Raw genomic sequence first — 14,395 nt, 5'->3', positions numbered from 1 at the left:
ATTTGAACCATTTTAAGTTTTGCATTGATCAACATAAATTGATTTAGTAGCTTAAATGATCAAATCAACCATTTTATTGGAACTTGTGAACTCTGTGACTCAGAAAGTGGGACAAGAGTAGTAAAGAGCATGAAGGCAGTCCTCCCAGCAGACTGCAACAAAAAAGAAAAAGCTAATCTCTAACCTTTCCCATCCAGCTCTCCACTCTCCCACATTCCACAGGTGGCACCGTGTGTGTGTGTGTGTGTGTGTGTGAGGGAGAGGGAGATAAAGGAAGTGTGTGTGTCTCTCTGTGTGTACTATGACCCTCTCAGAGCAGTTAAATTACCTTATGCTCCCTCATTTAGTCCCACAGTCCTTGTGGAAGAGCAGCCAGACCAGGACGGTTTGTCTTATAAGCATTTTTTGTTGTTGTTGTTAAAAACCTGACATGCATTTAAAGAGTCGCTCCGGCAGCCTGGAGCTGGAGGAAGGGACCCGCAACCCGGCCTTTCAGGACCTGGAGGATGAGGGTCCGGTGGCCGAGAGCATCAGCACCAACCCCGGGGAGAAACAGCGGGACTCCGAGGCGGTGGCGGTGGACTCGGACGCGGCGGCGGAGGAGTACACGCAGCTCAAACCGTACGCCGGGATGCCCAAGGAGGTGCTGCTGCTGTACTCCTCCCAGGCCCGGTACCGAGTCCCCCGGGAGGTCCTGTTCTGGCTGACGATGGCCTGCACCCTGGCGCTGGTGGCGCTCACCGTCACGGTGATCGCGCTGTCGCCGCGGTGCCTGAGCTGGTGGCAGAGCTCCCCGGTATACCAGGTCTACCCCCGCTCCTTCAAGGACTCGGACGGTGATGGGGTCGGAGACCTCAAAGGTGAGATGCTTGGTCGCACCGCTGTGTTTAATCAAACCCGGGTATTTGTTGTTACTAATATGTGCCAGAGTCTACTCCCATTCTATTACAGATGTTTTTAGTAAATTCAAAACAGTTTAAAAACTTTAAACTTTAGAAATGATCTATTTTTACTCTGTTTTACTGTGACTGTACATTTACATTATAAATAGGCCTACACATCTAATCAACAAAATCTTATGATGTGTTACTAGAGTTAATTATATAACCAGCAATAAAGTGTTTAAGATTAGGCCTGGGTGAATGGATGCATCAGTGATTATAAATAGTATTCAGTGAGATCTAGGCTACTTATATCATTTTTGATGCAGAGACTCTTGCATTTTTACAACAGTAATTCTGTATGGGAAAACTTAAACTTGTAACTACACAATGCTACAGTGAAGTTTTGGGTTGAAGTTCAGCTCTGCCTCCTCAGATCACACCTATAAAAACATAAAATTCAGTACAGGTTATATTTAGAAATTCTTTGTTGTTGCCAACTTGGCAACCATTGGTTTGTGAATGATACAATGCAACTCTGTGCTTTGAGAGTGGATTGACAGTGCTATCTTATAACCTAAAGGTGCATCACAGCTTTTCAGTATTTAAAGAAATTCTCAGATTTTCATTTTCTCTTTGTTTCTTTTTTTATAACTTATAAAGCCACATTGACTCCAGTGTTGAGTATTAACAGGTGTTTATTGTTTGCCTGTGAGGTTATTATTGGGACTGTGTATTTCAGTATCTAGTGTTCATCACTGTGGTGTTGCTCTGGCAGGAATTCAGGAACAGCTGGATCACTTCCAGTACCTGAACATCAAGTCAGTTTGGATCAGTCCTTTCTACCGCTCTCCCATGAAAGACTTTGGCTATGATGTGGAGGATTTCCGGGCCATCGACCCCCTCTTTGGAACCATGCACGACTTTGAAGAGCTCCTGGCTGAGATGCACAACAGAGGTCTGTACTTTTTAAAGTATTTGGTGGAGGGTGATGGGAGAAGGGTTTAGCTTGATGGCGGTGTGGCCATCTTTAACCGATACTAATCTTTGTTTCCACCAGGTTTGAAGCTGATCATGGATTTCATTCCCAATCACACCAGTGACAGACATCGCTGGTTTAACTTGAGCCGGATGAGAGATCCCCACTACGAGGATTACTACATCTGGGCCGACTGCAATGAAACTGCACCAAGACCTAATAATTGGGTTAGTATTTACATTGCATGCATTTTCATTGACCCGCTATCTGTCTGGGCATGATGTATTGGAATCAGCAAAAAGGTTAATTAGTCTGGAGAGATGCTGAAAAAGTCCAGACCTCATTGTCAGTTCTGTTTCCCCCGTCCTGTCTCTCAGGTGAGTATTTTTGGGAACTCGTCATGGACCTATGATGAAGTCAGAAGACAATGTTACCTGCACCAGTTCCTCAAGGAGCAACCAGACCTGAACTTCAGAAACCCACACGTCCGCCAAGAGATCACTGTGAGATTACATGACCGCACACTGCTCTTCCTCACATACATTACCTCTGCTACTGACTCAGCTCTAACAATGCTTGTTTTTCCAGTGACTCACATGTTGTGTGTCACACTGAGATCCATGCCACTGTTGTCCTCATCTGTTTTGTACCACAGCAGTAATGTGGGATGGCTATAACTGGTTACACATTAACTTAGACCTGTTAATCCTTGTTTTTAACGGATGTTAAACACAGCACAAAGTACAACAGAAGGAACAGGAAGCTCTACTTGTTTGTTATTCTGCATTTTAATGCTCAATCGTCCTTTTGTTGTTGTTGAATGAGCGGCTTGTGGGAATGAGTGGAAAATACATCAATTTTACAAAAATCAACGACACTTTACTGCTAAGGAGTAGCTCACATTCTCTGATTCATAATGTAGACATCGTATTGTGTTTTTAATGAATTTATATTTATTATTTTATTTCAGGATATTATTCATTTCTGGCTGAACAAAGGAGTGGATGGGTTCAGGATGGATGCGGTGAAGCACATCCTGGAGGCCGCACACTTGAGGGATGAACCACAGGTCGACCCAAACAAGCCACCGGTGAGTGTCCCCTCTTCAGTTCAGTATTATTTATTGTATGTCTCTGGTTGGGACAGGATGTACTGTCTATGCCAGCTTAGTCCCATAGCAGCTCTTTGTCCTCATATTGGCTTGACGTGACTGACAAACATCGTACGGTCCGTCTGATCTGCTCGTTGAGGTGGATCAGTCATCAGACTGACCAACAGCTTCTACCCCAGCGCCATCAGGCAACTGAACTCTTGCACATAGACTGCCACATGCTCCCACACTGACACTGACAACACTGACTGCACTTTAAAAATTGACTGCTGCACTTTAGGAACTGTGCAATATTGAATTTTACTGTCTTATTGTTGTTGATTGTGTGTATGTCTTTTTTATCTTCATTGATGTTATTAACCACATGGAGGTTTGCATTTTAAATTTCGTTATACCTTGGTATGAATGACAATAAAAGGAATTCAATCAGTGGATCCCAGTTATAGACTTTCCATGTGTATCACTCTACTACCATATCTATTTGACTTCTTCTAATGCTAGGATGCAGCTCAGATGTCATTTCAGTGAATGACAGCTGCTGATATTCTTGAATCCTATAGTTGCAGGTTTCATTTTGGAAAAACTGACATTAAGAAAGTGTGTATTGAGACAAGATTTTTGAGGGAGAGAGTCAACTTTTTATTATAAATTTAGCTTTTTATTCTTTGCTTCTTCAATCTTTCGATACTCTGGTACCATTATCCTTGGTTGCTTCATTGTGATGGTCAAGAGCTGTATAGTTTGACTACTTTTTCAAGTTAAATTTTCAATAGTATAAAGGTTCTTAATATTCAGAAGGTCTCCTTGGTCAGTCAGGTATTTGTGTTTCATTTTTTAGGGTGCAAGCTCGAAGGACATTAAGTTTTGCTGCAGCTCTTCTTTCTCTGAGCTTGGGGGATCAAAGTTCAGTTGAGTTAACAATCTCAGCTCTAACGCTCAGTTATATAATTAATATGATTTTATTGAGTTATGTAACGTGTGAGATGTCAGAGTCCAGATGTTAACAATCTGAGGGATAAAAGCAACATTGTGGGCAGAAGCCGCTCTGGTGAAGCAGTGCTTTCTGGTGGAGCTAGTAGAACAAACACAATCAAGAGCTGAGTGGGAGAGTCCTCACTGTACGTGATGCATCGTTCATCATTTATCTGTGGTTTGAATGCCAGGTCACCCAGTGCTCCTCTGGAGAAAAAACACTGGTCTTGGAATTCAGAGGAGGTCACAATTCATGCAGAGTTAAGCTCACTAAGAAAGACTTTTTGTTCCATAGAGACTGAAGTTATTTCTCACAGAGGAAAGATTAGTAGAAAAGAGGCATTTTTGGGTGGATTAGCAAGTCACTGGGATTTACTTACCACTGCAGAATAACACTATAATACTGAGACGTCTACTTACTGTTGACTGAGAGGTATATTCACTGCTGCAGCACCCAAATTGACCCTCTACTCATTTTTAAGCAATAAGCCACACAAAGCTGTGCTTTATGGTGATGTTGCAGCAGAATACGTCACTTTTAGGCCCCACATGGAGATGTTTATGTATATATTTACAAACTATAGAGGCACATCATTGTTACAGTCACATTTATATGTGTATTGGGGGTTTTTTAACCACAGGTTTGTATGATTCAGCCAATCATAGCTCAGCCACAATCTCTGTTATTATTGCTTTAGTGGTTTGTCCGCCAATTGTAGCTTTAAATCAAGACCGACTTTACTGGCAGCTGCCTGGATGGTGCGTTCATGTGATGGATGCTAGTTCAGTGGATTGTACTGCTGCCTCATAAACAATGTCCATGAATAGATTTAGAGTGGAGTTAATGTGTTGTCCCTGTGTCCTGAGCTGGTCAAAATTCCCCATAGGTAGACCATTGTAGATATATTTCCCTGTTTTTTTTTAAGACTGTTACAACCAACAGTGCATCAATAAAATTAGCACTAAACATTTTTTTGACATTCCTCTGTACCCCCCGTTTACTGAGCCCAAAGTGTTTTATCACTTAGCCTCCACTCTATCTATCCGCTTTCTACTCATTTTCAACCACCTGCCCTGTCACTGCATCCTGTAATTTGGCTTTACAAAGGAATACATTTACAGCCAGCCTCTCCTAACTCTCAGTGGGCAGAGAAAAATACCATTGAGCTCTGCTAATGCACTGGAGGTGATGATCTCAGGGAGGAATCTTTACTATAAATGTACCACTACTCTCCTGTGTTAGCTAAATGTAAAATCTGACTGTAACACTTAAGCTGACAGCCCAGCAGGCCAGAGAGCCAGTAATAGTTGCATTACCTCATGTTTCTTCATATACACTTAAATCCAGGAGTCTGTAACTTCAGAGTGGGACCTTCACCACGACTACACCACCAGCCAGCTGGGGTTGCATGACCTGCTGAGGGACTGGAGGGCAGTGATGGACACCTACAGCCGTGAGCCTGGCAGATACAGGTATTACACAGTAATGTTAGGTTCATCACTGAGACTGATAATGTTCTTCTTAATTCACCACTACACATAATGCCTCAAAGAAATATGCTGCCAAACTTGGCTGAGGATCAATTTGCATGTTTTCATACATAATATAAGTTCTTGCTGCACTCCAGGTTCATGGTGACAGAGTCGTACGATTACCACGAGGTGGACAAGACCATGATGTACTACGGCACCCCGCTGGTTAAGGAAAGTGACTTTCCCTTCAACTTTTACCTGCTGGACCTGCCTCAAAACACTAGTGGCACATGGGTTCAACATCTGGTCCACCTCTGGATGGCCAACATGCCAAGGGGACAGTGGCCCAACTGGGTGGTGAGTCTCCCCATCTCCTCCAGTCTCAGGCTTCTCCCTCACTTTTCAACTTCAGCCTTTGCTTCCATGACCCTCCAACCAGTTTCATCCTGCCTTCTTCTTTGACATCATCTTACTCACCTCTCCACTATCTCTTGTGTTTCTCTAACTGCTACTGTCACCAGGTTGGAAACCATGACAAGCCTCGAATTGCCTCCAGTGCTGGTCAGGACTATATTCGCGTCATCAACATGCTGCTGCTGACCCTTCCAGGAACGCCCACCACCTACTACGGCGAGGAGATCGGCATGGAGAACATTAATGTCACAGACAGTCAGATACAGGATCCTGCTGGCAAATACAATTCAGTCAGTACTGTTTTTCAATACTGTAGATTTGACAGTTACATTGGGGACTAGATTGAACAAAATGGTGCATAGCCTATATACCTTAATGTTGTGTTTATTGTCAGTTTGTTGATTTTTAGACTACATCAGATTTACCTTGGTGTAACCAGTAAATTGGTTACTGAATGTACATACATTAAAGTGCATTAAAGTCAAAACCCACTCTGTCAGAAGAAGCTGAAATGCCAAAATCATTTGTGTTGTTTCACTGCAGAGTGCCAGTCGGGACCCTCAGCGATCTCCAATGCAGTGGAGTGGTGACATGAACGCAGGCTTCAACAACAAAACCAACAGCACCTGGCTGCCTGTACACCCAGACTACAAAAGTGTTAACGTGGAGGTACGTAGCTCTTTTTAGAGATGGAGAGGTTACGTTGTGTTGATCTCATTTTACATCACGCATCCTCTTGCTGCTCCTTGTCTTCTAGGTCCAGAAGAAAGATGACAGTTCTGTTCTGGCTCAGTACCGTTTCCTCAACACGCTGCGTCAGTCAGAGCTCCCTCTTCACCGTGGATGGTTCTGCTACATCCACTCTGACGCCAGTATCTTCTCTTACCTCAGAGAGCTCGACGGGCTAAACCGAGCTTTCCTCATAGTGCTCAACTTTGGCCACGAATCCGCCGTCACAGATCTCTCCTCCGTCAGTGAGTTACCAGACCAGCTGAAGGTGCTGATGAGCACAAACCCAGCCAACGATGGCAAGGTGATGCAAAAGTCTCATATCCAGACAGAAGCAGGGGAGGGCTTGGTGATGCAGTACTCCACCCACACTCGGTTTAATCCTGACCACCAGCAACAGTGCTACGTCTCTGAGAAGGCTTGCTACTTGGGGGCCTTGGACATACTTTATAAGTGCTAATATGGACCATCAGTGGTATCCAGTCATTACAGTGTCATAGGAGCAAAACGATTGTTCTTCTGAATGTCCTCTGTCAGGGATTGCTGTCATCTAATAAAGAGGACCATTGCAGATCTATTTCCTGTTGATGTTGTCTTCTCTTCCACTGGGACCATTGTGACTGTGATGGTACATTTAGATCAGTGCTGTTGGACTGCTTCTTTGCTATCTCTTCCTCTTGCGCTGAGGCCGAGCAGGATTCAGACCCAGCTCTGTGTGTAGAAATGCGATGTTCAAGGCTTCCTGTGTTGAGGAAAAAAAAAAAAGACAGAGATCAAATTTCTTAGTCTGTTCCCATTACCTAATGTCTTTATTTGAAGGTGAGTGAAATGAGGTGAGCGCACACTAAAGAGCCTGGATGTGCTGATGACAAGCAAAATTACTTTCTCAAATGTGAAAAGCTCAAATTTGACAGAGTTACAGATCCTTTTAAGAGTATATTACCTCCTCCAGCACCCCCTCCAAGTCTTCTGGCCCGTGGTGATTTGCTCCAGGTTGGATATTCAGAACAATGTTTGGTATTGCTTTATATTCTAAAAGACATAAGAGGGAAGAGAGACAGAGGTCAAAGGGAGAGTGGGGGAGAGGAAGATCTCTAATATTGTACACCCACTTTCTCTGTTCCCCCTCTCTCTGTGTCCAGTTGCCCCAAATCTTATCTTTCTCTCTCTCTCTCTTCCGACTCTGGCTTTATTCTGCTTTCATTCATTCTTGCTCCCATCTGATATTGCCCTCCCTCCTCTCTACCTCCTCCGTATTATCTCCCCTCACTGTCTCTGTGGTACTGGCTGTTTCACAAGTACGGTCTTGACCTTGACAGCTCCCAGTCTGTGGTGTCTAATCTCTTGCTCTGATACACTATCTCTTTACCATGCTAATGGGCCTGCCCACCCGCCTGCATGTGTCTATGCCATCAGCACTTTATCAAAGACTCGGGAGAACAGAGAAAGACAGATTAGGGAGACATATACACACATACACACACACAGAGACACTTAAGCTGCCTGGTGTCTGTGTGTATGAACAACAGAAAAGTGAGAGAGGGTGAAAGAGAGAGATAATGTGTGCATTTGAAACAAGACGAGCAGAGGCAGTGTGTGTGTGTGAGAGAGAGAGGGGTGTAAAGAGGAGTACCACCAATGTGGTGAAGGCAGATTATGAGTGAGAGGGAGAAAGAGCCCATCTACAGGGAAATGAGAGCAATTAGCTGACACACTCAGACACACATGCTGTACTACAAGGTGACCTATGCTATACTTTGGTCATGAACTTAAAATTGTGATAGCACTTTCCCCAGGCAGACAGCTATACATCTGTTACTGCTGCCTCTCAAGACATGCACACTGACACTACTACTGGGAGTTGACCCTGAACTATTAAAACCTCTGATGATGCAGAAATTACATCTTAAAGAATGTGGAACAAGCGGAAAGAAAACTACGCTGGAATGTTTCCACAAACACACACACACCCGTGGAAATGTGTACTGAAGCACACATCAGCACACTGACACGCATGGGTGCACATGTGAGAATCTACATGATCAAGAAAGGATTAAACTGTTGTGATAATATGAGAAAGTGCATGTGGGCACGTACCAGGCTCTGGATTCATGGTGAGGTGTGTAGAGACGGCTTTCTTTAGCTGCTCAGTGTATTTGAGGACACCTGCCAAAGGGACCCTGGCATCACTTCTGTAAGCGGTCAGCAGCATCGATGGGTAGGTCTTTCTCACACAAGCACAAGTACACAAACACACACATACACACATGTTAGATAACCTAGTTTTATTACACTGCTTAGCAAAAGTCATTAGTAATTAATGATCCCCAGTGTCCCCTAAATCAAGATTTCAAAGGCCTAAGATATATTTTTCAGTGAGCTGACGCACAGGCAGAGCTTCTGGTCTTTTGTTGGACAGATTTCAGAGAAAGCCTGAGAACCACTAGTTGACCCTGTGCTATTCTTATTCTGGCTCAGGACCAAAATATGGGCCATGGGAATTTAAAGTGGGTTTTCAACATAGTCTGAATAAACTGTATGTTATCTACCATCTGAAAAGTACACAGCAAACTGAACAGGGGAAATCATGGGTATGGATGGTAACACAGTAAGGATGGCACAGTTCTCTAAAACCAGTGCATAAAGAGTTAAAGCTACAGCTTTCCCTCCATACCTGCGGAGTAATGTTGTGAAGGGGACAGTAGGAGGAGATGCTGAGTCTGTGTTTGGGGTTCCCCACAGGATCCCCCCATTCCTCTCTATCCTCCAGAGTTAGAGGCAGACTAGGATTCTCCATTGTTCCCAGCACATCCAGGAAAGGAGCCTGCAAACAGGAAAATAAATGACTTGGGATGTGTTGCAACTCATGTGATGGAGCACGAGACTCTGTATTGCTCTCTCTTCATATATAATCTGCAGTGACTGTAATATCTTACTTGCAGCGTGACAGCCCGCATCAACTGTGGCTGTCTGTTGCACAGTGCTCCCACTGGCACAGCCCCAGCACTGCAGGCTGTAAGACCAGTCAAGGGAGGAGAGGACACTCCCAAAGAGAAGAGGTGTTGGAGACAGGCTTGAAGGTCCTCCACTGCTTTCTCCTTCCCTTCTTCACGGGCTTGTCTGTGCCAGGACAGACCCCGCTCTCCTCCACCTCTGGGAAGTGTAAATATAAAGATAAAAGATGGATTCACTGTAATGCTCATAACAAAAGTTTTAATTCCAAACTGAATTAACCCTCGCAAACCATTTCCTGCTGCAACATCAATACAACAATCAATACTACTTAAATGAAGCATGTCTCTTTTCAGCAAATAAAATGCTGAGCCTATCAAATAAGTTTTACACCCCATCCTGACATGCAGTGGCGCAAGCGAGAAAAAGTACTTTCAATTAGCCTGTCCTGACATGCCACGAGCGACATCGCTCTGTCCAGCGATGTTGCCCAACCCTGAAAAACTTGATCTGGACAACATTTTGCGGCCGTGTCCCACCCCTAAACACTTCTTATTGGTTGAAAAGTACACCCTGCTTCCTGTTGACAAGCTAGTTAGCAGAGAGAGGAGAATATGAGAGAATTGCATTGAAATTAAAAAAAAAAAAAAAAAAAAAAACTCCAAGATGTCAAAGATGGCAACCAGGAAATGTCAAGAATCTAAAAGTACATCCCTCAATAATTTGATTGGTTTGGATTCTGAACCAATACAATATACTTGCGATAAAATCATCACGCTGCATATCAGGACACTTTCCCGCCGGTTCGCTCGCTGGCTGTATGTCAGGATGCGGTGTTCGGCTGCTGGAGAGGTGATAAGATACCTGATGTGGCAGTAGGCTAGAACCCATCCCTGCTCCAGCAGAAGCCTTTTCTCTGGTGAGAACTCCATGGTGAGATCTCTGCCATAAGCTCCGTAGACATGGGCCAACAGTGGCGCCTGCTTCAAACCCTCCGCAGGTAATGCATGAAACAGTGTTATTGGCACCAGGGTACCATCCTACAGAGGAAAGACAGAGAGACTGTGATGGGTAGACGCTACTAAGCTCTGCAACACATCCCTGGCTGCTTTATATGTTAGCTGCACTGAAAGTGTGTAGGTGTATGAGATGCATGGCAGAGTCTGAACTATTACCATTATAGCTGTTACCAAAGAGCTGTATCAGTGGACACTTGAGTCTTGATACAAAATCTTTACCTCTCTGCTGCTGATACTGTGTCAGTGTGTGTGTGTGCATGTGTCTTATATGTCAAGTGCTCTCACTTGGCTGCAGGCCTCCAAGTGTGTGGTGGTGTAATTGCCCTGCTTCTCTGGGGACCGACGATCTTCAGTGTCTGATAAAAGAAGCCCGTCCTCGGGGTACAGACAGTAGGGCACCGGTGGGTGGACTGGAGATGAGATCAGGAATTCAAACACTTTGCTTTGGTCTGCCAGGCCCGGTTTCTTGGTTTCAATGAAACGAGCCCAGGAGGGGAGCTTTGGAATAAGCATAGGAATATGAGAGGAAAGAGATGGATATATAAAAGCAAGGTACAGTAAAAACAATAATAAGAAAAAATATGCATGCAAATGAGCAAGGAGGTCGGTAAATGACACAAGGAGGAGGGGTTTTCTGACAAACAGACCTGCACAGTGTATGATTTCTTGGGATGGCTCAATGGGACTACAGTCAGAGAAAGTTCATTGGCTGGTGTTCTTGTAGACAACACACAGTGGTCTGCAACCACATCCATGTCTTTGACAACATTGCCAGGGCCAGGGGTAAACAATGGCACCCAGGAGACCATGGAGGGCTCAGATAAAGGAGCTTGTACCACCTGGTGAACATACAGAAAGATAAATGTCTTCACTTGAGAAATTAAAAAAATAACAAGAAGATGTCACATTATGTCGATAGAAAACATTCACTGGGCACAGACTTCTCAATTATAACTGTAAAATATGTTAAATGTACTGTATGCACCCTGTAAAAAGGTTGTGCTTATGAATGCATTATAGAAACTACCTGATATTCCTGTCCAGGCCCTGTGTTAGCCAGTATGATCATCCACCCCCTCCAGTGCTCAGTGTGGTACAGTAGGTCCTGCTGCCGTGGCTGAACCAGAACAGGCTCTAAATTGGTTGTTGTTGTGTCAATTAGTAGCACCTCTGAACTGGTCCTGCTGCTGCAGTTGATGCTCAGTATCTGTCGGTCTCTGGAGAGGGCAACCTCCACAAACACACTGGGGAAACGTGGTGTTTCAATTAGGAGGTGGTGTGGGAGCAGAGGCAGCTCAGATGTCACATTACTTGCACTTACTCGGGCCGCGTTTCCTCATACACAGACGTTATTCTGCTTCCACCGGAGGTCAGGTCCAGACGAAACACTCTGCTGCAACACAGACCCTCCAGAGTGGTGTAAAAAAGGGTCTCATCTGTGGCCCATTCTGTTCACATGCAGACAGAAAAAAACATACTTTTATTTTAGCCAATGCATTATTACCAACGATTTTTTTCTTTTACATGTGCAAACAATTCAAAACATACCAAAGGTGAAGACTTTGTCCAGGGTGAGAATAATGTGTGGGTGATCCAAGGGAGGGGAAATCTTTCTTTCAAGTCTCACAATCACACACCTGTATTGTGATAGCACAACCATTTATTCTTTATTTTGAAACTTTACAAGAAAAAAAATGCTGTAAAATAATCGTAATAATAGCTTAACTGTACTCTGATTCACCTTGGCTCTTCTCTGTGATTCGCTTTTAGTGTGGCAGCAAGATGCTTTTCCTGTGGGGACAAACGTATTCTCTGGACACTCCACTGAAACCTCTGCTGTTTCTCTCCATTTATAAGTCCTGACTCCTCCTCTCCTCCAGAGACTTGTCCCAGATTTAGCACCTGCTCTGGCTCCAGGTCTCCTGCAAATGAGGAGAGGAAACTGAGTCATTCACCATAGTGGGGATGTCAGTTGTAGATGCAGACATGAATTAGGGCTTTGATGGGAAAAGCCATGTAGTAGTTAACATCTGTTGTTAGGCTTCATTCTTGTTTTTTCCTTACTCTGTCTTTTGTCCATTCTGTAGATGCCATCATGTTCAATGAAGTACACGTGATGATGGCCACAGACCTGTGACAAAAGAAAGACCTTGAGTTTCTGACATAAATAGGATGAATATAATGACACAAGGGTTATGTATCATACTGGATTTCTATCAAAAATACATAATTCAAATAATATTATTGAGTTGTTTCAAATCTGAAACCTTACCACTGAGTAATCAGGTATGTTGGAAAACCTTTGGTATGCTGCCTTCAGTCTCCTGTAGAAATACCTCTGCAAGTCCTTGTACCTCTCAAGTCCAGAGCTGAGCTGATCATATGATGAGTCTGGAGTGTCCTGAAATGCAAGTGCTTTATAAATGATGGAAAGACTTTCACAAGATTACAAGTATAAGCTCCAATTGTGAAGGCCATAACTGAATAACTGTAGAACAACTCTGAATAGCTTGTAAACCACACTGTGAATTAGCGTGTATATGTTTTTTCACTAGTATTTCAGCAATGCCAGAAAAAAAACAACTATCTATATAATAAGTGAAGAAGTTTTTATATCTGGAATACAGAGAGACATAGAGACATTGCTCATTTCTCAAATTTACTTCAGTGTGGAAGAAAATGATATAAAACCTACAGGTGATCCATGTTGTTAGATAACAATAGAATAGTTGTAGTATTAGTACAGTATTTCACTGTTGCTTTGAGCTTAAACGCTACAAAAATTGTGCACAAAACTTTGCACACCTTCCTAAATAATTACTTATTAACCCCCCATTTGCCAGCTATTTAGCAGGAGGAATACTGTAAACTCTGCTTTGAGGCTGTGTCAGAAAATATTATGACAAGAGCCACAATTCCTGTTTGCATCATTTCCCTTGACTTCAGACATTTTTAATCACTCTGATCTTGCCTGGCTGGTGGGGGAAAAACAGATGGAGGCAGGATATCCCTGTAAGTTTATTCCCTGTTAGCTCATTGAGCCACATCCCAACAAGAGGCTCATTTTTCAGCCCTATGCCCTTATCGGTGGCTCACTACAAGACACGATTTGTCAGCCTGGTGAAAAGACACCGTGTTCTTAAATAATGAATGACATGACGTTATCGACGAGATTATCTTAACAGCCAGTAGTAACCTTACACCACGTCTAAGGTGAGTAAACTCAGCAGCAGCAGCACCTTTTGACACCCTTACCGTCATATAACAGCGGTGGTGGTGGACGGAGAAGTAGGAAAGCCAGGCTATCCGTTGTTTATAACCGGGGAGCTCCCGCAGTCGTGGCCGAAGCGGTGAGACGAGACAAGCCGGTAACCGGAGCAAACAGGAAGCGACGGCCATTACAGAGATATAACTGTCAATCAGCTAAATTAACTGATAATAGCTGTGTTTATGTGGTTTAAGCAGCTGAGCTAACTGTCACCACCAGATACCGCTCGGTCACATCCACGACTGTAAACACGTTTCACACAGCGAATAACCATTGGTGTTTGACTTGTAAGATTATTATATTATCTGAATTAATCACAGACGTTAGTAAAACGTTGACAGCAACAGCAGCGAGCAAATTCTACGCACGTGCATCATTTAATAAATAAAACCCGCTGTGTGGATGACGTAGCGAGCACTGCCAGACTAAAGCAATCAAATTCAGGCATGTGGAGCAGCCAAATAGTAACAGAAAAAAATGACGGATAAATGTTTTTGCACTTTATTACAAGGTCTTGACGTATTAGGTGGAAAAGAGCAAAAATAGAATCGTTGTTGGAACATTTCTCGTGGTGACTATGAGGTAACAATGAGAATC

The 14,395-nt window shown here is 43.6% G+C and overlaps 2 protein-coding genes across 2 annotated transcripts; one reads left to right on the top strand and one right to left on the bottom strand.

Annotated features, from left to right (window-relative positions):
- Positions 1–44: 44 nt before the first annotated feature.
- slc3a1 (solute carrier family 3 member 1) lies at positions 45–7,026 on the top strand. The gene is made up of 10 exons (XM_083988097.1): positions 45–860; positions 1,660–1,839; positions 1,942–2,087; positions 2,238–2,363; positions 2,831–2,950; positions 5,292–5,416; positions 5,572–5,773; positions 5,938–6,120; positions 6,374–6,499; positions 6,588–7,026. The coding sequence occupies exons 1-10, from the start codon at positions 431–433 to the stop codon at positions 7,017–7,019; spliced, it is 2,070 nt and encodes a 689-aa protein (XP_083844223.1). The 5' UTR covers positions 45–430; the 3' UTR covers positions 7,020–7,026.
- Positions 7,027–7,165: 139 nt separating this feature from the next.
- Positions 7,166–14,158, bottom strand: prepl (prolyl endopeptidase like). The gene is made up of 15 exons (XM_083988096.1): positions 13,786–14,158; positions 12,803–12,931; positions 12,595–12,661; positions 12,272–12,452; positions 12,079–12,167; positions 11,852–11,978; positions 11,558–11,774; positions 11,178–11,369; positions 10,816–11,028; positions 10,376–10,551; positions 9,496–9,712; positions 9,234–9,383; positions 8,657–8,783; positions 7,503–7,591; positions 7,166–7,301 (listed from the first exon to the last, which is right to left on the bottom strand). The coding sequence occupies exons 1-15, from the start codon at positions 13,927–13,929 to the stop codon at positions 7,224–7,226; spliced, it is 2,196 nt and encodes a 731-aa protein (XP_083844222.1). The 5' UTR covers positions 13,930–14,158; the 3' UTR covers positions 7,166–7,223.
- Between the last annotated feature and the right edge of the window lie 237 nt (positions 14,159–14,395).

This window comes from Trachurus trachurus (assembly GCF_905171665.1).
Source record: "Trachurus trachurus genome assembly, chromosome: 15".
In the NCBI taxonomy this organism is placed as follows: Eukaryota; Metazoa; Chordata; class Actinopteri; order Carangiformes; family Carangidae; genus Trachurus; species Trachurus trachurus.
This window is presented reverse-complemented; position numbering and strand designations above follow the sequence as displayed.